Source organism: Vulpes lagopus, chromosome 1 (genome assembly GCF_018345385.1).
Source record: "Vulpes lagopus strain Blue_001 chromosome 1, ASM1834538v1, whole genome shotgun sequence".
Classification (NCBI taxonomy): Eukaryota; Metazoa; Chordata; class Mammalia; order Carnivora; family Canidae; genus Vulpes; species Vulpes lagopus.
Genome location: NC_054824.1, coordinates 62,784,032 through 62,807,755, shown reverse-complemented (window position 1 = coordinate 62,807,755; position 23,724 = coordinate 62,784,032). Strand labels below are relative to the sequence as shown.

Here is a 23,724-nt window from a genome sequence, read left to right as displayed (position 1 = left end):
ATACTTTTTTTTTTTTTAATATTTTATTTATTGATTGATGACAGACACACACAGAGAGGCAGAGACACAGGCAGAGGGAGAAGCAGGCTCCCTGCAGGAGCCCAATGTGGGACTCGATCCCAGGACCCGAGAATCATGCCCTGAGGTGAACGAAGGCAGACACTGAACTGCTGAGCCCCCACGTGTCCCCCGCAGGTGGCTCTTGTAGTGGCAGCAGTGGTGGGTCCTGGGGGAGGCACTTTGGCAGCAGCACTGGGCGTGTGGACTGGTTGGACCTGCCCAGTGGCAGCCATTCCAGCCATAGCCAGGGCAGAGCTAGTAGCACTCCCAGCTGCTCAACGCCATCCGCAGGCTGTGGATTCCAGACCAGGGATATTAGCAGCTTCCTAGCCTCTGAGCACCACCTCCTCCCTTCCAAAACATCTGTGACCAACTTCCCCTGTATTCAATCCCCTTCTGCTTGAAGCACCTAGGATGGTCTCTGTTTTCCCGATTGGACACTAATTGATACAGATGATAATAAGTGAGATGATAAATGTGAAAATGCTCTGTTTCTTCTCACTACAAGGCCCAGAGCAGAAGGGAAACTCTCCGTGACTTTCCCCTTAGTAAGACTCTGGCATATTCCCACCCCTACCCCATCAGATTGACGGCTTTAGGCCAGATCACCTGCCACTCCAATGGGAGGCCATCTCCCCAATGGATATCTTCAGGGACCAGGATTCACAACCCCCTACTCAACACCCCCTTCACTTCTACTACCTCTTTCACCCCCCTGCAGTCCTGTTTTATCCTCATGGCTATTAGAAGCACTTTCTGGTTATCTGACTCAATCCCACTCTCTCTACTTTCCATCTGTTTTGCTTTGTTTGTTCTCTTCAATAATGTCAGGTTGCCATCAAAGTCTTAATAGCCTCAGAACAGGGCCATGGAGGAAGGTAGAATTCTTGCTCCCTACCTCCAAATACTACTCTGCCACTTCAGAGTGGTCCCCCAAATAATAATAACAAGGCGAATAATCTTAGATGAGGTTTCCTGGGAGTCCCTGCATCTCCCAAACCCCTGTTGGAAAAGCTATGTTTATTTGAGGGGGAATTCTGGGAGAGAGTGCCCATAGCATTCATCAGATCGTCAAAGAAATATGGGCTTCAAGAAAGCTATAACCAGTAGGTTAAGACCAGTCGGTCAATCACATATATCCCTTAAGACCAATACCGCATTGCCCACAAAGTGGGATTCAGGAAAGAACATCTGTTTACATTTACTTATTTTTATACCAGATTCGTTCATATTTTCTTTTTGTTTCATCTTTTTACTTTTCTTTTTTTTAACTTTTACTTTTCAAGATTTTATTTTTCAGCAATCTCTATTGACCAATGCGGGGCCTGATCTCACGCCCCCGAGGTCAAGAGCCACATGCCCCACTGACAGCCAGCCAAGCACCTCCCCTTTTATTTTGCTGCTTTGATGATGTTTATCATGTACATTTTCTATTAACAATAGCGCAGGTATAATTTATCAGTCAATAGACACATGTTGGGATTGATATTCAACTTTTCTTAAAGATTTATTTATTTATTTATTTATTTATTTGAGAGAGAGAGAGAGAGCGCGCACAAGTAGGGAGTAGGGGCAGAGGGAGAGGGAGAACAGACTCCGCATTGAGCAGGGAGCCCGATGTGGGGCTCAATCTCAGGACCCAGAGATCATGACCTGAGCCATAGGCTTAACTGACTGAGCCACCCAGGTGCCCATGTTCAACGTTTTGCATTGAAAAAGTTGCCCTGTCAATAGAGTTTGGAGGAAGCAGAAGGGCTCATATACCAGCTTTCACTGCAGCATTATCCATAGCAGCCAGGAGACAGAAACAACCTGAGTGTCCATCAAATACATGGATGAGTAAACAGAACGTGGTCTACTATCCATACAGTGGAATATTAGCCATAAAACACACACACACACACACACACACACACACACACCTGAAGCTCTGATACACGCTACCACATGGCTGGACCTTGATATTATGCTAAGTAAAATAAGCCAGGCACAAAAAGACCAATCTTGTATTCCACTTACATGAAATATCTAGAATCAGCAAATGCATAAGAGACAGCATACTGAAGGTTTTCATGGGCTCACGGGGAAGAAGGAACTAGGAGTATTATGTGTTGAATTGTATCTCCCCAAAATGATGTGCTGAAGTCCTAACCCCTGGTGCCCCAGAATGTGGCACGATTGAGAAATAGGGTCTGTGTGGACTGAACCAGGTGGAGGTCATGAGGGTGGGCAGCCCTAATCCAATATGACTGGTGTCCCTATAAAAGGAGACATTTTTATCTCATTTGTTTTTATTGAAGTTCAATTTCCCAATATATAGTATAACACCCACTGCTCATCCCATCCCAGACAGGCTCTCCTCAGTGCCCGTCACCCAGTTACCCCAACCCCCTTTCCACCTCCCCTTCAGCAACCCTTTGTTCGTTTCCCAGAGTTAAGAGTCTCTCATGGTTTGTCTCCCTCTCTAATTTGTCCCACTCAGTTCTAAAAAGGGACATTTGGACACAGAAACACACATACACAGAGGGAAGATGATGTGAAGACAGGGAGAAGGCAGCCATGTGACTGGAGTGATGTGTCTATAAGCCAAGGAACTCCCAGGATTGCCAGCAAACACCAGAAGCCAGACGAGGCAAGGGAGGAGCCCTGCCTAGAGCTGTCAGAGAGAATGTGATTCTGCTGACACCTTGATTTCAGACTGCTTGCCTCCAGAACCGGGGAGACAATAAATCACTGTTGTTTTAAGCCACCTAGTTTTTGTACTTTGTCATGGCCATAGCCACCCTGGGAAGCTAACTGTAGGGATTTACAGCTTAGGAGTTACAGCATTTCTGCTTGGAGTGATGAAAAACTTTTGGAAATAGATAGTGGTGATGTTGGCACAACATTTTGAATGCAATGAATGCCAGTGAATTGCACAATTAAAAACAAAGTGGAAAATTTTTGATGTTATATATATTTTGCGACAACTTAAAGTAATTAATAATGTAGTACATAAAAACTTATGTCTACCTGCACATGACTGTTTATAATAGCTGTTTATAATTTTGTATATCTTTTGCATGCAAAAGGCATGTCTGATAAAGGACTATCCAAAATACAAAGAGCTCTTTAAACTCAACAATAGAGAATGGAGCACCCAATCAAAAAATGGGCAAAAGATCTAAACAGACACCTCACTGACAAAGATATACAGATGATAAGCAAGCATATGAAAAAAATGCTCCACATCCTATGTCATTAGGGAAGCACAAGTTAAAGCAGCAAGGAGATACCACTACACATCTAGGACATGCCTGCATCCAACACCCATGAGAATGGCGAAAATCCAAAACATTGAAGATAGCAAACGTTGGGAGGATGTGGAGCAACAGGAACTCTCATTCACTGCTGGTGGGGATGCAAAATGGTACAGCCACTTTGGAAGAAGTTTGGCAGTCTCTTACAGAACTAAAATACTCTTAGCATATGATGCAGCAATCATGTTCCTTGGTATTTACCCAAATGAGGTGAAAACTTATGTCTACCTACACATGAATGTTTATAATGGCTTTATTCATAATTGACAAGACATAGAAGCAACCAAGATATCCTTCAGGAGGTGAGCGGGAAAATAAACTGTGGCACATCCAGACAATGGAATAGTATTCAATACTAACGAGAAATGAGCTAGCAAGCCATGAGAAGACATGGAGGAACATTAAATACACGTTACTAAGTGAAAGAAGCCAATCTGAAGGGTCTACAAACTACGTAATTCCAACTACGTGACATTCTTGAAAAGGCAAAATGTGAAAGGGACCAGTGGTACTCAGGGTTAGGGCAGGCAGTGAAATGACTCTGTATGATACCATAGTGCTGGATATATGTCATTACACATTTGTCCAAACCCATAGAATGTGCACCACCGAGAGTGAACCCTAATGTAGGCTCTGGACTTTGGGTGATATATGGGTATATGGTAAATGGTATATGCATATATGGTGGATGCGGTTTGTGCTCGATTTTGCTGTAAATTTGAAACAGCTCTTTAAAAAGTACTTTTTTATATCCAAATTCTGGCACTGTCCAGATAATTTTAACAGGTTTACTTATAATTGTTACAAAGTTGAATTACGGAGAAGAAGAAGAAAAAGAAGGAGGAGGAGGAGGAGGAAGAGGAGGAGGAGGAGGAGGAGGAGAAGGAGTTGTTGTTTGGATGCCACTGACGGAGGACATTTCTATGTGAATAACAGCTCACAGTTAACCAGCTTACCACAGGGATGAAGGGGAAGAGGTCCTCTGTGGGGGCAAGTTATGTAACCCCTCTGTGTTTGGGTCTCCTCATCTGTGAAGCAGGAGAAATATCGGTATTTAATATTAATCTGTATTTACTACCATGACTATTAAATTGGCGGCAAGTTACTGTAAAAAGCTGTTGCGCGTGTCCCATGGGAAGCAGGGCTTGGTGCTCAGCACAACAGACAGGGAGCCCTCTGAAGCTCCCCTCACCTGCTGCTGGGCGAGCGCTGGGGAGGGTAGTGTCGACAAGAGAGTTAACATTTACTGAGACACAACCATGTTGTTCCAGGTGCTCACTTAATTTCTCCCCCAGTGGCGAGGTAGGAACTCCCCTTCCCAAACAGGCAACTCAGAAAGTTCAAGTGATTTGCCCACAATCAAATTTAGAGCTAGGTAGAAGGGACTGAACCAGGATGCAGATCGAGTGGGTCTCCCTGACACCCACCCAACTCATTTCTCCTCTGCCGCGTGCCTGGTACCCCAACCACCAACGAGCCAGAGATGCGTTGCAGGGGATCCTGTCACCATATTCAGCAAGCAGCTTGGAGGTGGTGACACATGATGAAGAACACAGCAGTTCCCGCCACGTGCTAAAGGCCGTGTCAGGAATTGGAATGGGCGCTGCCTGGGGCCTCGGAAATTGTGGCACAAGTCCCAGCTACGTGTACTACTACTTGTGTGGCCATTAGCAAGTCACTTTACCTGGGCCTCAGTTTCCTCATCTGTAAAATGGTTATATGAACTATCCAGACTGGGGGGATTTTCAAGGAAGCAAAAAATCTAGAAATGTCTAGTAAGGGGCTGGCATTTCTATCAGGAAGCGGCGGGGCGAGGTTAGAGCCCCATTCCCCACAAAGTGGCCCTCAGGGAGCGAGTCAGGGAGGGGAGCTGGAGGTTCTGGGTTGGTTCAGATCTAGCAGTCTCCAGGCTACACAAACACGCCCCCTTCTACACAGCCCTCTGCTGGGAGGTTGCGCCATAATGTCCTGTTCCCCATTCTCCCGGGCATGGTAGAGAGCACAGCTGTGGTCCAGCTGCGGAGCCCAGCCCAGCCGCTCCCGACCGGCTCTGTGCCAGAAACAGGAAGCCAGGAAGAACTGTGCATGTCTGCTGGACAGTGGGAAGGGGTGGACACCAGGGCCTGGAGCCTGGCCAGGTCTGTGAGTGCATTGTGTGCAAAGGACTATACAGGAGAGCTGTGCAGGGTCACTGTCACCCTTCCTTGCCTGGAGGGCTCTGGGGGGAAGGGATTAGAATAAGCTCCAGGAGGCTGGAAAGAGCACTGGTTTGGGAGTCTGGAAACCTGGGGTTTAGTCAGATTTTGCCACTTGCTCACTGCGTGACTTCCATTAGCCCCTTCCCCCTCAGCCTCTTGTGAAACTGGAACTATCTATTGAGCTGTCTGGGGCAGACACAATTCTAGGGAATATGCTAGCAGACAAACAGAATCCCCTCCTGGAGCTTCCTTCTGCCAATAAACAAGAAAATGTAATAGAAAACATGGTGAAAAGGTCAATGAAGAAGAATAAAGTGGTGTGAGTGGACAGTGAGGGGTCTGGGATGGCCTCTCTGAGAAGATAACATAAGCAGAAGAAATGCAGAAACAAGGAAGGAGACCACAGGAAGATTTCAGGGAAGCACATTCTAAGCAGAGAAAAGAGCAAGAACAAAGGCCCTGAGGCAAGCACATGAGACAAGGAGAAAAACTCAGGAAGCAGTGAGGACAGAGGGAATGAGTGAGAAAGACGGAGGTGAAGGTGGGAAGAACCCACCTAAAGGAGGCAGGAGGCCATTGTAAGGACTTGGCATTTTACTCTGAACTGATCAGCGGGCTCCAGGAAAGCAAGGCCTGGGCTGGGGAGCAGAGCCCACCTGATGTTGTGTGTGAGTGAGTGGAGGGGGAAACTTCAACCTATGCTCCTTTACCCTAGGGTCCTAGCCAGGTCCTTCAGGAAGAGTGGTATGCAAGGCCTAGAGTGATCAAGGCACCTGGCACGGGTGCAAAACTTAAAGGGGCATCAGAAGACTCTGCAACGAAGATAAACAATATTTTCCTGCAATATGTCTAAAAATCAAAATGAATGCAAAAAAAAAAATCCACGATGCACAAATTCCAACATCTTAAATCAACACAGGATCTAAGTCTGCACTCGCATGATCCCGTCTCACTGGCTTCACTCTAATGCCAGCCCTGGTTCCAATAAAACTTTATAAAAACAGGCAGCTGGCCAGCAGGGCTGTAATTTGCTGTTCTGGCTTTTTTTTTAAATACTAAAATATTGGATTAAAACGTTCTTTGTCTCAGCACCCTTCTAAGTTTTGCACCCTAGCTAAGTGCCCCATTTATCTTACCCTAGTCCTAGTCCTGGATAACAGTGAAAGGGCTGATTTCTACCCTGAGGGCCCCAATGTTGATCCCTCTGGAGGCTCAGAGAGATGAAAAGACTTCACCAGGGAAACATGGGGATGAGGCCCACCACGTGGCCATTACATCCTACTGCGCTCTGTCCTGGAGTGTTGATTTTGATGAGTGTTCATTTTTTTAACTTTTTATTGGAGCATCATAGGCACACCAAAAAAGCGCATGTACCTTAAATGTTCACTGTGCTGAATTTCCACGAACTGAGCACACCTGTAAAACTGGCATGTGGGATTCAATTTAGAGCATATTTCACATTTCCAACAAACCAAACATATTAATTAGTACGGGGCCAGATTCCTAGGGTTCTGAGCTCAAGCCAGCGACTAGCAGTAAGGCTGAGGACTGGGCTGACCCAGAGTTTAGGGGCGGGGATAGGGATTGAGAAGGGGTGCATCACTTAGGGTCTGTGCTTGAGGAGGAGGAGGCCCCATATGCAGGAGAGGACAGAGAGAGAAGGTGGGGGCTGCCCTGGAGACAACGTCCCCTGCCCCCCACCGCCACCCTTGGAGGAGGGCGAGGCCCACGCCGCAGGCCCAGGTAAGCCGGTAAGAATGCAGCAGTCGCGGAGCCCGCGCGGGTGCGTCCCGGTGACTCAGCCCTTGCCAGGAAGGGGGCGTCCACTCTGCTCTCCAGAGCTCCCAGACAGCAGCCGGATCCGGGCTGGCTCCCGGGACGCCAGGCCAGGGCCCCGCAGCAGGGAGCCCGGCCGCGGGAGCGGGACCCTTCCTCCCGGGCCGGGGCCCCCCCTTCCGGCCGCGGCCACCTGGGCTCCCCGCAGGGACGCGGCCGCGAGGAGCCAGAGCGGCGAGCACCGTGGGGCCACCGCCGTCCTGGCCGCGACGGCGCCGCAGGGGCCTTGGAGGGCGTGAGTAGCGCCTGCGGGGGCCGGAGGAGGCCGGGAGAGAGCGAGTCCCCCGCTCGGCCCCCCGCGTCCCAGCCTCGGGCTTCGGGCCGGCGGGAAGGCGGGGTCTAGGGCGAACTGGCCCGGCGCCGCCGCCGCCTCCCTAATTGCCCGCTGGCCGCGCGGTGGGGCGCCCAGGCTGGGCTCCCAGGCCGCCGGGTCAAGCGCGGCCGGGAGCTGGCACCTGGCGGCGGCCCCACCTGAGGCTCGTCCCACCGGCGCGCCCGGCCCCCCCGGCGGGGCCGCAGGCTCCAAACCCTGCCCGGTTGTCGGGCCCTGGCCCCAGCGTCGCGTGGAGGGTCCTCGCGCTCCCCCACCCCGCGCTGCCCGGCGGCGGCCCCTTCCGTCCCCAGGGCCCCAGGAGGGACCAGCGCACGGTCGCAGATGCGCCGTCGGGCCGCCCCTGCCTGCGGGGGCCCCTTCGCTCCTCCCGCCTCGCGCACCGCAACCTGGAAGGCCCCGGATTCCGGTCTGGAGCCCAGAGAAGGGCTGAGCTCGGGGACCCCTCTGCCTCCGCAGCTGGTTTCTCACGCACAGCTGGCAGGGCTGGGGGCCGGGTGCTCGGGACTCCCCGGGACGCGGGAGGCCAGGTGGTCTCTAACCGGGGTTCGCGGACGGACGGGGCTCGCGTCCGGCGGCGCGAGCACGAGGTCTGTGAGCCCCAGGCCCGGCGGCGCCCTACGGGGTGGGCGAAGGGGCCCGAGGACCTTGATCACTCCCATCTTGGGGACAATGAGATTTGGGGCCACGACCGTTGAGGCAATTGCCTCGAGGCGGCTGCGGTCGGAGCGGTTTCTCTCTCGTTCTCTGACTCTCCGAGAACTTTTGCAGAGTTCGGGGCAGAAGGCGAAGCCGCAGCTCCTGCGGCGGCCCCTCGGGGCGCCGGGCCCGGGGCGAGCGGGGATCTGGGGAGCCCGGGGCCGGGCTCCGAGGTCGCGGAGGAAACGCGAGGAGTCGGCTTCCTGTGGGGGCTCGGGCCGCGGCGCCCCGCGGACAGACGTGTCCGGCCCAGGCGGCTCGGGGCCGGGACGCGGGGGGAGGGGGCGACGGGGAAGGCGAGGAGGGGGCGGGGAGAGGGTGGGCCTGGGAAGAGGGGAGGGGAGAGGCGAGCCGGGGAGGAGCGAGGGGGCCGGAGAGAGGAGGAAGAAGGAAGGGGGCGAGCGGCGCGAGCTGGCGCCGCGATGCGGGAAAGGAGCGAGTGAGAGGGGAGGGGGCGCGGGGCTAGGGCGAGGAGCCGAGCGGCCCTCGGTGGGGCGCCCTCCGCAGGCGCGCATGGCAGCCCCGGCGCGGTGATCCCCGCGGCCCGAGCGAGGAGCGCGCAGCTTGCACGAGTAAGTCGGCCGGTGGCCGCGCTGGAACGCGGGAGGCGCGCGTCGGCGGCCCGGTCACCCCTGCGCGTCCCCCTCTGCCCTGCTCGCGCCCGGGGGAAGGTCGGCCCCGCCCGCTGAGCCCTGTTTTCTGCAGGTCCCGGGCCGATGTCCCAGGTGAGCGGCCAGCGCCCCCCTCACTGCGACGCGCCCCATGGTGCCCCCAGCGCCGCCCCGGGCCCAGGTAGGACCTGGGATGGAGAGCGAGGCTGGAGGGGAGCGGGGCGGGCGGCTGGAAGGGGGGTGGGGGCGGGGAGGCGGGCTGGGGGAGTTGGTGGGGGCATTTGCGCACCCTCACTCCTTTTCCCTGAAACGCGGGGAGACGGTTCCGGGGAGCTTGGGTGCGGATGGGGGGTGAGGACACTGGGAATCGGGGACCGGGTCCAAGGAGAGTGGAGGGCTGGGGTGATGGGGGCAGGGCCGAGTGGAGACAGCGGCTGCGCCAAATTGGCTCCAACTACCCCCACTCCCAACACCAGACACACACACACACACACACACACACACACACACCGCGGTGTCTGTCCGTCTGGGATTCGTGTCCTAACCGTTTCTGCCCAGTGTGTAAATATTTATGGGGGCCCCAGGCGGGGCTTGGGGTGTCTGAGTCCTTCTCGCCTTCCCTTCCCCCATCCCAGCCAGAGCGCAGCGCTTCCCGAAAACTTTTGTCCGCCTCGAGCGGCTCCAGGACCCAGCCCCTCCCCTCCTTGCCATCTTGTCTCCCTCGTCTTCCTCCCCACCCCAGCCCGGCCCGTTCCCTGCCGCTCCGACCCTGCAGGCGCGCACGCGTGCACACGCACGCACACACACTCCAACCGAGTGAAATGCACTTACCCCCAACTCCCGGGGTCTGGAATCTCTCTGGGATTCCTGCAGGAGCCTCCCAACCCTGGAAGGCTTTGTGGCTCCCTGGGGGTGCTGGCTGTGGCCCTCAGACCTTTCTCCTTGCGATACCCGTGGAGGCCGAGGCTCCCAGTGGCAGGCAGGGCCAGGGAGAAGTCAGGAGCAGCTGGGATTTGTTCGGGGGCAACCGAGTGGAGAGCAGGAGTCTAGGCCCAGATTTCTGGACTTTAAACCCAGTGTAGGTTGGTCTCATTCTTTTGCCTTCCCCTCAGCCACCCCAATTCTCTTCTCCCTTCTTTGAGTGTCTGAATAAGAAAGAAGGTCTGGTCCTGGACCTCCGTCTGACACTAACTGGCTGATGGCCTTGGACAAGTCCTTCCCCCTTTGGCCCTCAGTCTCCACATCTGCCCAGAGGGGCCTGTGTGCCTGTTGGGGAAGGCCGTCTACCTAGTGCACACCCAAGCCAGGCCTGGTGGGGTGTCTCCTACAGCAGGGTGAGGACAAGTGGGAGATGTCTGGCCAAGGGCCAGCACATACATGGGACTAATGTGTCTGCTGAGCATCCCCCCCTCCCCCCAGCCTCAGATTCTCTCCTCTTCGTGGGGCCCCTGGAGCAGAGACTTCTGGGGGATGAGCTTCTCCAAGAAGTGCACTTCTTTCAGCCTGGAGAGAGAGGTTGGGGCGGGACCGGGAAGGATCTTTCTCTCTGAGAACCTCTCTCCCTCTTGGCCTCTCTCACTGACCACCCCCCTCCCCGCTCCACTTTCTGGGCCTCTCTTCCACCCTCTCCCTTCGCCCTGCCTTTTTTCTCCACTTCTCCTTTTTCTCTGCTCTGTCACCTACTACCTCCTTGCAAGATGTGCTCTTCCGTGTGACCCATTCTGAGGCTCAGCAGGGAGCTGGGGACTCAATGTTCTGGGGCAGGGTGGGCCACCTGGAGGGGTAAGCCCCAGTCTGTAACTTGAGGAACCCTCCCCCCACCCTTCCAGCAGCCCAGAGAGCCCCCTCCCCAGCCTGGGCTGGGCCAGACAATGTGGCTTTCATAATGTGAGGAGGCCTGGCTCTGCCGCCTTGGGAGAATGAACCCTGCTGCCCAGGAAGCCCAAACCGCAAGAGACCCAGCCAAAACCCCACAGCCGCCTGAAGCGGAGACCAGAGTCCCCCACACTCCCTGCTGAGTGCTGAACAGCCAGCCAGGCCATAGCACTGCTCCTGGGGCCCCCGGCTGGCAGCACTGCCAGGGAGGAAGTCACCCCCCCCTCAACTGCCCCAGATGCAGACAGGGTGCGAGGGGACTTGGGGCACCTCTGATTGGGGCAAGTGGCCAAGCCCCCACACCCTCGGCTCCCCCAGTGCCTCCTCCCCACTCCACCCTGTGAGCCCTGGAGAGCCTGGCTCCCTAACCCACAGAAGATTTCTGTCCAGCACTGAGGCGTCACATTCCAGCTCTTGGTTCTCAATTGAATTTCCTGGGGAATTGGAGCCTTCAGACCTAAAATAAAACCAACCCAACCCAGCCTAACTGGCCAGCTCAGGCCCTCTTCAGTCCTCAGCCTGGTGGCCAGGATTGTGACTAGTATGTCACAAGTGTGCATCCAGTGAGCCCACATTCTCTCCTTCTTGGGGTTTGGAGCCCACCCCCCCCCAGTCCTCACCCCCTCATTCTTTTCTTGCCCTAACCTGGGGCATCCTAAATTCCAGGACTCAGTTCTCACCGCCAGACATTTGCTGAATGCTTACTGCCAGAACTTCCCACTCCCCAGTCCTAAGTAACAAGAGGATGGCTAGGTTGGTGCTAAGTCCTCAGTAGATGGGCCACTCCAAGGAGGGACCGTTGGCTTGAGTGTCAGGGGAAGGCTTGCTTGAAGAAGAGGAGCTAGAGCTGAGCCCTGAAGGACCGGTTTGATTAGGGGAGTGGGAAAGAAGAGGGTTAGAACCTTCTGGTCAAGAGGAACAATATGAGAATGGGTGGATTGGAGCATGGTCAGAAGGCCCAGTGGTGACCTGGGGCCATGGAGAGGTCAGGCTGCCTGGAACACAGGATCTCTGTCCATTCATCATATTGAAGATATAGACTGAGCCCTTGAATACCAGGCCAAGGAGAGACTGGAGTGTGGGATTCCAGTCACTGCTCTCTGAGTGGAGAAGTTCTGGCCCTCTCCAGAGATAGTCAGCGCTCCAAGGGGGACGCTCGGATCCTCTGTTCACAAGACAATGGAGAGGTCTGGGTTTGAGCCACCAGAGATTGTTGCTCCAGAACAAAGGCCCTGTGGGCACTTAACAGGCTTGGAGTGAACCCATCCCACCTGAAAGAGGTCCCCCCCATTCCTCGGTCCAGGAACACCTCTTACTTTGGTGGACAGCAGGAGGCTGTGGGCTCCTGCTGAAGCTGTGAGTCTCTTGGCCTTCCCTCTTGGGCTATGGATTTTTCTTTTTTGAGATTTAATTTATTTATTTGAGACAGTGAGAGAGTGGGCACAAGCATGGGGGAGGGCCATAGGGAGAGGGAGAAGCAGACTCCCTGCTGAGCAAGGAGTCCAATGTGGGACTCGATCCCAGGACTCTGAGTTCATGACCTGAGCCAAAGGTAGACGCTTAACCAACTGAGCCATACAGGCGCCCCATGCTTGTGGATTTAAACAGGACTTTCCCACTCCATTCTGGGAGGTCCTTCCAGAACTCAGGGCATTGGCTCAAACCCTAACCTGTGTTACAGAAGATAGTATATTGAGGCAAAGGGGCTGCTGCCTTTCTGCATTCTCTCTTGTAGATGGAGACCCTAGAAAGAGGTGCGGGGCTGGGGCTTCTGCTCAGAGATGCCACCAGTATATCGTGTATGGCCCCCTGTGAACATTAGAAAAAAGTGCTCTCTGGACAAATGGAGCAGGTATATATAGCTGGGCGGGCAGGTGGTGCCTCCAGAGAGGATGGGGCCCTAACCAGGGACGCCAGCATCCCACCCCCACTTCCTGCCCTCCTTGGCAGGCCCCTTTTTGCCAAACATGAATTGTGCATCCATGTAAGAATCCTTGGCCTTTGCTGGCGACTGCTTCCCTCTAGCCCATGCTGCATTTCTACCCTCTCGAGCATTCTTATGGGAGCTTCTCCACAGAGATGTTCCTCTGTGGCTGACGAGCAGGGGCTCCTGGTCCCAAGAAGCAAAATGAGGCTCTTTTGTTCTCTTGATGGTTGAGCACTTGGGCTCCACCTTTTGTCTGACTTTTCTGCTCCATGCGCTTCTAGGGAGAGCTGTTTCTTGGCACCAGGCCCTCTGGGTAGTATCTCCTTCATAGCTCAGGTCTTCCCCTGAGCTTGATGCCTTCCCATTCTCATTCTGCTTCTGTGTCTCTAGCCACTTAGCACGGGTTCCTCTTAGGCCCTTAGTGTCACATCTGCTGAGTCCCCTTCTGGCTCCAGGAGGTCTGTGCCTCTGTGTTTCCAGGTCAAGGTGACTGCACTGGATTGTCTTTCCTCTCTGATATCTGTCCCCCGTCTGAGGCTCGTCCTAGAATGGCAGGTTTCCTGCAGGAGGGCCTACTCAGGACTTGGTCCAGGCTCTCTAACTAGCTGCCCCCATCGGCCTCAAGGTCACCAGCCCTGGAGGTGACCCACAAGGAGAGACTGCCAGAGAGTGGCGACAGTGGGGAAGGAGGGCAGAAATGGGGACGAGTCTCCCTAACCCCTCTGTCTTGCCTTCATCCCTCTCCAACCCTTTCTTGGCCCTGTAGGCCAAGAAAGCTGCAATCCCTGCTCCTTCTACTACAGGATTGATGGTGTCATCAGTGTGCACCCCAGTGACCTCAGGAGAAAGCCTAGGACGTGACCGTGAGGTCCGGGCTCTCTAGGCTCCCCAACTGGCCTCAACACCTCCAATGGCTGTGGCTTCCCTTGTTCATGCTGCAGCCGCTCACCCTGCTGCTCTTCTTGAAATGCCCTTTTTTCTTTCTTTGCTGATTATCATTCAAGACCCAGGATGGGCACCATCTTCTCCAGGAAGCCTCCTGGATACATGCTTGTGCATGCACACACACACACACACACACACACGCATGTGCACACGCACACACATGCATGCACACCCCCGGGATGGGTGCCCATCTTCTGAGCTTCCACAGCCCTAGTGTACCTCCTGCCCCACAGTGTTTGAGACTGCCCACCAGCCACCGCAGAGAACCCCTGAGACAGGGCCCCCCTCTTCCTTGCTTTGGTCTACCTAGCACTTGACCTATTGCAAGGTGCATAATAGCTGCTTAATAAATGGTAAACCAAACAGTGCAGAGAGGGAAAAAGGAAAGAAGGAAGGAAGGAAGGAAGGAAGGAAGGAAGGAAGGAAGGAAGGTAGGTGGGTGGATGGAAAGGTTTCATGAATGGCCCCTACATGCCAGGGCACTACTGAGCAGTTCATTTACTCTAGGAAACCCTGAAGGACAAGCATGAGGACCCTCCTCCCCACCCTTTACATACAAAGGAACACAAGTCCTGGTAACTTGGCCAAGTTGCTTAGTGCTAAAAGCCAGGGCTTGGATCTCCGAGCTCCTCACTCAGGCCTTTTACATTATACCACATGCAGGAGAGACAGCGCTGCCTGTCCAGCCGTGGCACGGTGCCTCTAGGGCCAGAGGCTGGACCCGGGGAAGGCCCCTCCCTTCCTCAGAAGCTCTGAGCCTCTTTCTTCAAGCCAGCTTGGTCTTAGCCCCCAGGAACCACAGCTGACCTGTTGTAGACCAGGCTTCGGGCTGGGAGAGGCACCAGCCAGCAGGCATCGCTCCTCCCTGGATGTCCTCACCTGCTCCCCTTGTCCCAGCCCGGAGATCTTCCAAAGCCATTTGACTCCCCACTCATTAGCCCAGTAGTGAGGGGGCTCTCAACTGGCCCAAAGAGTGGATGGGGCAGGACAGAACTGACCCCTGCCTCCCTGGAGCAGCCGAGGTCACCATGAGGGGTGCCCAGCATATAACTCTGCAGCCCTCCAGAGCTTGCAGGAGTCCTGGGCCCCTCTCCCACCCCAACACCTGTCTCTGCTGGGTTTTCCTAGGCAGGTGTAAGCACATCCCTCAAGCCTGCTGTTCTCTCTGCTGCCTCCTTGGGCCCCCTGGGGCCTGGGCCCCCTTGCATGGGGGATGGGGATCTTTGGAACAGGGCTTGCTCAGGGCCACCAGTGCAGCTGAGCCCCTGAGTGGTGCCCTCCCCTCAGGCTGCTCCCAGCCCCTCTGCCCTACAGGCCCCACCTTCACTGGCTCCTCTAAGGGTGGCCTTCTCCGGGCCTTCTCTCTTGGCCTGGCCTTCATCTGGAGACAGAAGGGAGACGAAGGCCAACACATGCAGGCGCCTGCGTTCTCTGTGATTGAGTCTGTTTCTATTTCTAAGACTAGTCTTTTGTCTATCTCTCTCGGTCGCCCAGGGCGTGTCTCTCTCTTGGTCACTTTGTGTGGTGTGTGACGAGGCGGGTGTTGATCATTTACGCTCTGGGTTCTTGCCCTTTCTTTTTCTCCACCATTGCCTGTGGCTCTCCTCTCCCTGTGCCCTCGTGGTGTCTGTGTTTCTCTGAGTCTCATTTCCGTGTCTGCCCTGCTCTCAACATGGCATATAGTGGGTATATGCCTTCAACACCCTGTCGAAGCCCCTGTCACCCTGAGTGTACAACTGGGGGTTCTGATGAGAGGCTCAGGATGCACCCTACACCCTGGAATGGCTAGCCTGGCCCCGAGCCCCATGACCCCTGACTTGCCTTCCTTCTCCCCCCTTACCCTCAGACCTTCCTGCAACCCTGGTGGTGCTAAGTAAGAGTTGGGAGTTCAAGCCCCTTTCTGCTTGGGTCCCCACTCCCAACCCCCTACTCCTCTTCCCCTGGGCCCAGGGGGCCTAGTCCTGCTGCCTCAGGAGCAGTGGGTTTGAAGGTGGCTCCATTTCTGCCTTCCGCCCACCCTGCACAGAGGGGCCGAGCTGGTCACTGTAATTACATGTGGCTGCGGTCCGCCTCTTCCCAGTGTCTTGGGCCGGCTCCCTGCCTCCCTTCCTGCCTGGCCCATCCTTCTCCTCACCCCCAGGTCTCTGAACCTCTCTCCTGCTATCATGCTCTCTCCCTGACCTGGCTTCTCGCTGCCTGTCCCTCTGGCCCTGCTCGTACAGCACACTCCCTTCTCTGTCACCCCTGCCTCCCCCTCATGGAGTCTCTGCTGAGTCTCCTTCCTGTTCCAGGCCTGTGTCACGGGGCTTCTGGGGGACCCCTCCTCCGGTGCCCAATCCTGCCTTCTGATGCTGTCTGTCCCTCCTTCTTACCTTTCCTTTGACTCTTTCCCTGTCCCTGTGTCTCCATCCTTGTCTGTCCTCTCCTGTGCCATGTTTCTCCCCACTTCCCTCCTTTCTACTGCACATCCCTGGCCCCTCTCCCCCATGAACACACAGACCCACGTGCACACGCTCATGTACACACATAGATACACACACTCTTGACCACTCGTGGCTTGTGTTTTGGCAGCTTTCTATTTTGGAGTCTGGCACTATTGCCAGAGAGGGTAAGGGCTGGGTAGCTGGTATAAAGAGACCAGGAATGAGGGCACATGGCATTCTGGGCTGTGGGAAGGGGACCAGGGCCGGGCAGACAGGAGGGCACCAGGAAAATATACCTTGGTCGTGTGTTTTTTCTCCAGCCCAGACCCCATCCCTCTTGCCTGGGCTGGAGGTAGTAACAGGATCCACTCACCCTTTGGAGGCAGCGCTAGAGGAGGGCTCCCTGGAGGAGGCGGCGCCCCCCATGCCCCAAGGCAATGGCCCTGGGGCCCCTCAGGCCCTGGACAGCACTGACCTCCATGTCCCCACAGAAGCTGTGACACGTGAGTCCTGGAGGGCCAGGGGGTGGGAGTGGTAACATGTAGGGGTTGCCCTAGGGGCATCCTATCCATACGGGCTGGCAGCAACACGGTGGGTGCCCGCGGGAGCCTAGCACGGGGCCAGTGCCTCAAAGTGTGGGCAATGAAAAGGTGTAGCACACTGTCAGTGCCCTTGCTGTCTAGGAAAGAGCCCTTCACATACAAAATAATGAGTATAACATCAGTTCACAAGGAGCGTGGACGGGCTCCAGGCAATATGGTTCAAGACAAGAGGGCGTGGGGCCGTATGAAAGGAGGAAGAGAGCTGGGGGTGCTGAGGGCCAGAAGCCAGAGCCCGCTACAGCCCACCCTTCAGGGGATCCAGGGTGAAAAGGAAAGAGAGAAGCCCCTAGCTAATCTGAACAGAAAGGAGCCTATTCCCAGGCTTGTCTCAAGGCCTCCACGGCGGTCCTGGGAGGGAGAGAACTCTTCCCCGTCACCCTCACGAGCAGGGGAGGAGGCAGCCAGAGCCATTTGTAATTAATAATAGGGGTCACAAAATCTATAGACACATTTGCACTTTCCAGCCTTCTTTCCCTGAATGATGCCTCACAAACTCCTCAAACCAGCCTGTAGTGAGGCAGCAGGATGGCCAGCGCCAGGTCCATTTTACAGGTGAGGAAACCGAGGCGCACAGAACCACGCAGCCTGGACACAGCCGGGGAACTCGGGTCTCCTGGCTCAGTGCTCTTTCCTCTGCCTGTCTGCTCAGCTGGCGTGGCTGAGCAGGGAGCCGCCTTCTGCCAGGGCATCTGGGGCTAAGTTGGACTCCCTGGAAGTCAGGGTTACTAAACCCTGCTAGCGCACTGCCCTCAGCCTCCTCTAGACACACCCACCAGCAGAATTGAGAGAAAGAGGTCAGCGCCGTGGCCACAGAGGAGGGGGCCTGGATGGGAGTTGGACAGACACCTCTGTGTCTAGGGGCCCAAGTGTTTGTTCTGTGACTCAGTCCCCATGGCCACCCCCACGGCCATGGCCACAGCAAGCTCTGTGTCTGTCCGAACCTCCCAGGGCCCTCAGCCTCACCACACACTCCCGCCCTCTGGCCACCGTGCCCATGTGTAGGCATCAGGGCAGGGGGCACGGAAGCTGGCCGAGGACTCAGGCTGGTCTCCCGCCTTGGGGCCAAGAGGTGGGAGCAGGATGATTCAGGCCTGGCTGCTTCCCCTGGCCTTCCCCCTGTTTACCCAGATGCAGGCACCAGCCACACCTCAGGGCCAGAGGCTGCTCCCAGCGTGGAGCTTCTCCAGAGCCCCATCCTCCCCTGACTCCCCACCTAGCCTTCAGCTCCTTCCCCTCACCTCCATCCTATCCTCGCCCCACTTCCTAGCTGTGGAACTTTGGGCAAGTTTTACCCTCTCAGGGCTGTGGGACAGTGAACAAGTTACTCTGCTTCTCTGGGACCCAGTTCCCTCCTCTGTGAAAGGTGGATACTGCCCTAGGGAGAAACTGAGAGGGTTCGTGAGAGAATGGCACATCAGGCACTCAGAAGAGTGGCTGGCAGGCAGGAAGTGCTCCGTGATGTGATGTCACTACAACCATTTTTCAGCAGGCCCAGCCCTCTCCGGCAGGGGAAGCACTGAGGCCACCTTCCCCTGTCTGCAACCTCCAGCACCACCCTCCAAGACACCTCCTTCTCCTACAGTTCAAACCCAGAGGCCTGGACTGGAGGGAGTCAGGGACCCAGACCCCCATGCCTATGGGATGAAAGTGCCCGACATTTAGGCATTTACAGAGGGTGCCACCCAGGAGCCAGCAGCCCTGAGCGACTGAGGTGTCCCAGAGCTCTCCACGTCCCCTTCTCAGTCCCTTCCTACACACACACACACACATACACACACACACACACACACACACACTCACACGTCTGCCCCCATCTCTTGCAAACAGAACCACACCATTCAGGTGAGCAAATCTAGTGTAAGGAAGGAACTGGGTGCTTTATCCCCAGCTTCTCTGTACCCCAGTGATGAAGCTGAAGCTTGGTCCCTCAGCCTGGGATGGGGACTCAGAGAGTTCCTGACCTCAGGGATCTCCCCATGGGCATCTCTTACCTACTTTCCCCCCTCATTCTGGGCCCTCTACTAGGTTCTTTCTGCCAGTCACCCCACAAAAGCAGACAGGGCAGGGGAGTTGAAGTGGAAGAGGAGATAGAGGGGCTCCTCTGAGGTGCCCCTGGAGTCCAGGGCCAGGGCGTTCATCTCCAAACAGATGTTTCCAATAAATCACCCAGCACACCAAGGGCAAAAACAGCTGGGGGCTTGGCAGGGGCCGAGGTGAAGGTTAACTGCTTCACTGCTGTCCTCTGCACCCCAGCCAAACAGTCCTTATCCCTCCTCCCTGACCACTGCCACTCCTGCCAAAACCCCAGGACCCCAAGAGCAGAAGAGTGGATTTCACATGGGATAAGATGGTGGGATCCGGGGCTTTGAGCCTCTGCTCTTGCCTTGCACCTCTGTCTTTTCCAGAAAAGACAGGCTCAACTCTACTATTTCCTGATGTGCCTCTGGGCAAGTCAGTTCTGTTCTCTGGGCCTCAGTTTCCCCATCTGCAGAATAGAGGGCTGGCTAGGTGACCCGTGGTGTATCTAAGAATAAAGAAGGCAGGATTGGGGCAGAGCTCTGGGAGGTTGGGCGCCCCCCACCCTCACCCCCATTAATCTTTCTCATCATCTCTCTAGGCCAGCCTCAGGGGAACCCCTTGGGCTGCACCCCACTAGTGGCGAATGGCTCAGGCCACCCCTCAGAGCTGAACAGCACTAGGCGGGCAGGGAATGGTGCCCTGGGTGGCCCTAAGGCCCACCGGAAGTTGCAGACGCACCCATCTCTGGCCAGCCAGGGCAGCAAGAAGAGTAAGAGCAGCACCAAATCTACTGCCTCCCAGATCCCCCTCCAGGCGCAGGAAGGTAAGCACCCCATCCCCGCTCTCCCTAGACAAGGCCTTCCAAGTTGGGCGCCTCCAAGCATGATGCAGGGACGAGCAGCAGCACCCTTACCAAGTTGCTGGTTACTTGCAGGCTCAGCCCCACTCCAGGCCAAAGGGATCTGAACCTCCGGGTGGGGCCCAGGAGACCCGGTGTTCACACTGCCTCCAGGGAATCTGGCAATTTACACCTGCTGGGTAAAGTGAGGCATAGCTCTGTTCTCAAGACTAATCCCTTCCCGTCCATGCTCTCCCAGAATTGCTGTAACAAGGAACAAAACCATCTGGGCTGAGCCAGCATAAGCCAGTCAATTTCTGGAAACAAAATTTTCCTCAAGGAGTGGACCATCTGTTTAGTGAGAGCATAATAAAAGGATGCACCATCAGATATTAATTGGGGGTATGACAGGAAGTCAGAGAACCCAGATACACTAGCCATTGTTCTGGTAACACGAGGGTCCTCTGCTGGGCCACCCTGGGCAGCCGGCTTCCCTGCCCCACCAGGCATCAGTTCAGTGTGGGTCAAGTGGTACTTGACCTTCACCCCAGAAGTTCTGAGTGAGTCCTGTCCACGTTGGGCAATGCCAGCCTGGTCTTCTGCAAACAGGATTCAGTGTACACATTTGCATGGAATGTGTTCATCAGCCTTCCCACAGGGCAGATTCTGCTCACCAGTCTTAATTATGAAGGGAATATTCATCCATTTAAATGTACTGGGCATCTGCTGTGAGCCGGGTACTGTGCTATGGGCTGGGTACCCAGTCCCTGGCCTCATAAAGCTCTCATGAGAAAGACAAACAGGTAATGACCATATGGGGTGATAAATACAGTGATAAAACCACACACAGGACATTATGCAAACACAGGGGACACCCACACCAGCCTAGAAAGCTGAGGACGGGAGTCTGGGAAAACTCTGGAGGTGTCTGAGCAAGGCTTAAAGAGTCACTAGGAAAAAAAAAAGGGGGGGTCACTAGGAGGATCCAGCCAGGGGAGCATTAGCATAGAAGGGAGAAATGGCTAGTTTGGCTAGATTATCAAAGTCTAGGTGAGGAATGGAGAGAGGTGAAACTCCAAGCAGGCAGGGGCTGTGGGGGTGGGAGGCACCTTATGAACTGTGCATCAGACCTAGACTTTATCTGGAGCGTAAGGGGCATCTGGGGGCTCAGTCGGTTAAGGGGCTGACTTGATTTCGGCCCAGGCCATGACCTCGGGGTTCTGGAACTGAGCCCTGCCTCCAGCTCCATGCTGGGTATGGATCCTGCTTAAGATTCTCTCTCTTCCTCTGCCCCTCACCCCATGCTCCGGGTGGGCCCACAGGAGTGCTTTCTTGCTCTCTCTCTCTTAAAAAAAAAAAAAAAAAAGTGTTTATCTGGAGGGCAATAGGGAGCCATTGAAGGATTTTATTTTTTTATTTTTTTTTTTTTCCATTGAAGGATTTTAAACAAGGAAGTGGCTTCATTGGATTTGCATTGGAAGAGAACTCCCCTGTTCAGTTTACAGGTAGTTTGCAGGGGTTCTAGCTGTGCAAGACCCCAGTCCCATTACACGGAAATGGGGTGAGAGAGTCAGACCCTCTATGGCATGTGGGACTCCCTCAGGACCAGCAGCCTTGTGCCAGGGGCACACCTGGTCAGGGGAACTGGATGCTCTGCTGCATGCCCAGCCTCTGGGAGGGATGCCAACTCAGCATCCTGGCAGCGCACAGAGTGGTTCGGAGCCAGCCTGCCTGGTTTCGGTTCCCAGCTCCATCACTTACCAGCTGTCTGTCCACGGGTAGGCTCCTGCATTAATTCACTTACCATTTATGTACTCAGCCCCTCAATGTCAGGTGCTTTCTAGGGTCTTGTAACGTATCGGTGACTACAACGAACAAAGATGCCTCTCCTTGTGGTGCTTACGTTTCAGTAGGAGGAGAAAGCTGTGCAGTGGTGTGGAAGGTGCTAAGTCCTTCCCAGGAAAGGCGAAGCAGCCCAGGGCAAGGGGCTAAGGGTGCTGGGGTGTGGCAGCAGGTTGCAGTTTTAAAGAGGGTGGTCTCGGAAGACCACTGCAGTGATTCAGGAGACAAGAGTGTGGGAGGAGACCAGATCTTACTTCTAGGGAGGTGGAAGCCACTGGAGGGTTCTGAGCACAGGAGGGATGCACTCTGCCAACCTTTTGCAAGGGTCCCTCTGGGCTGATGTGTGGGGAGTAGATGCAGGGAAGGGTAGTCAAAGGTAGGGACTGGGATGACCAGTGAGAATACTTTTGCAGTTGCCTGGGTGAGAGATGAGCAGAATGGGAGGATTCTGGGTATATTTTGAAGCGACTTCTATGTGCTTCACATAGTTTCTTCATCTGTAGAGTGGGGCTAATAGTAGCCCCATCTCATGGAGTTGTTGCCAAATTTAAATGAGTTCCATTCATGCCCAACACTTAGAACAGTGCCTGGGACCTGGGACCACGTGGGTTTGTTAAATAAATGACTAAGGATGAGGAAGAGCAGGGACTCTGAATCCAGACCGCCTGGGCTCAGAGCCCCGCTCTGCAGGGAACGAGGCAGGTGCATGCATGTAACTCTGTTCCTTGGGGTCATCAGCCAGAGGGGAGCTGAGCCCCTCATCTCATCCCTCTTTCGGCGCAGGAGCAAGGGGAGGGTAGCCACGCACTGGGTGAGCCCTCTGTGGATGGGTTCCTGGCCCTGGCCGTCTCACCGGCCCTGTCCCCCACCCCCACGCCCGCAGACTGCTGTGTCCACTGCATCCTGTCCTGCTTGTTCTGCGAGTTCCTGACGCTGTGTAACATCGTCCTGGACTGCGCCACGTGCGGCTCCTGCAGCTCCGAGGACTCGTGCCTCTGCTGCTGCTGCTGCGGCTCGGGCGAGTGCGCCGACTGCGACCTGCCCTGCGACCTGGACTGCGGCATCGTGGACGCCTGCTGCGAGTCCGCCGACTGCCTGGAGATCTGCATGGAGTGCTGCGGGCTCTGCTTCTCCTCCTGACGCCGCCCCGCCAGGGCTGGGGCTGGGGGGGATGTGCCCCGGCCAGCTCCGAGGAGGGAGGCCCCCCCCACCCCGCAGCGCCGCTGCCTCCTAGCGGTGTGGGGACCCTTGGGGCCTGGGCCGCTGAACACTGTGAAGGCAGGAGGGGGGCAGGAACCGGGGAGAGGGGGGCGGCGCCGGTGGGCTGTGCGCTTCTCTACCTCTCCCTGCCCCTGGGGCCCGCCTCCCGCCTCTGGCTCGGATGACAGCAAAATGTGAAGTGAGACACCCCAGCCTGCTCTGGGCCGAGCCCCTGCCCAGTCTCCTTCCCGGGCCCTCATGGGGGCCTGACTCTTACAGTGACCCCCGAGGTCCCCCAGAGGGCAGGGCTGGGCCACGAGGGACAGGAAGGGTATAGAAAAGACTGGAAGGGAAGAGGGAGGGAATGGAGGGAGGGTATGTTCTATTTGTTGCTGTAAATAAAGTTATTTGTCCATCTCAGATCTTTCAGCACTCACGAGTAGTGTCCGTGGACTGCGCATCTCCAAAGCAAACACACACACCCACCCCAGCACACACACCAAGCACCCAAATGGTAGAGGGGGCCTCCCTGCCCTCTGGGGTCCCTTCCCTCCTTCATGTTCCCACGAAGGCAGGAAGAAGAGGCGTACCACTCCCCACCATGATTTCCCTCTTCCACCAAAGGGAAGGGAAAGCCCAGGGAGGGAAGAGTTAACCCTTGGCATAGAATTAATTAACAACAGATGTGTTCGGGTTTTGATTAATTAATCTCCTGCTGACTCCTGCTTCTTGAAGCCCTTCCCCGCCCTTCCCCATGATGGCTCCGAGGCTTGGGTGCTGCCTGTGTTGGTGGCAGAGCAGTGCCCAGGGTGGGGGCAGCTGTGGCGGGGCCCAGCATGGGCTTGCTCCTGGGCTGCGCTGGGAGGCAAATATGGCCCAAGTGGGGGGTCACTTGGCCCAGCCTCAGTGCCCTGTCAGAGGGCCTGAGAGAGAAGAAGACCTGCAGGACTAGCAGAAGCCTCGGAGGCCATAAGCGGAAGCCTCAAGGCCAGCACCCTTGATGTCTGTGGAGAGGGTAG

The 23,724-nt window shown here is 55.6% G+C and overlaps 1 protein-coding gene across 4 annotated transcripts; it reads left to right on the top strand.

Annotated features, from left to right (window-relative positions):
• Window positions 1–7,141: 7,141 nt before the first annotated feature.
• On the top strand, window positions 7,142–23,137 carry MDFI (MyoD family inhibitor). 4 transcript variants are annotated; one of them, XM_041762179.1, is made up of 5 exons: window positions 7,142–7,300; window positions 9,129–9,215; window positions 16,525–16,707; window positions 19,424–19,648; window positions 22,389–23,137. In XM_041762179.1, exons 1-5 carry the CDS (start codon window positions 7,195–7,197, stop codon window positions 22,643–22,645), a joined length of 858 nt encoding a protein of 285 aa, XP_041618113.1. In that variant the 5' UTR covers window positions 7,142–7,194; the 3' UTR covers window positions 22,646–23,137. The 4 variants fall into 4 exon arrangements, with proteins under 4 accessions (XP_041618113.1, XP_041618141.1, XP_041618132.1 ...); XM_041762207.1 differs by lacking the exon at window positions 7,142–7,300 and adding an exon at window positions 7,391–7,628; XM_041762198.1 differs by lacking the exon at window positions 7,142–7,300 and adding an exon at window positions 7,699–8,314.
• The last annotated feature ends 587 nt before the right edge of the window (window positions 23,138–23,724 follow it).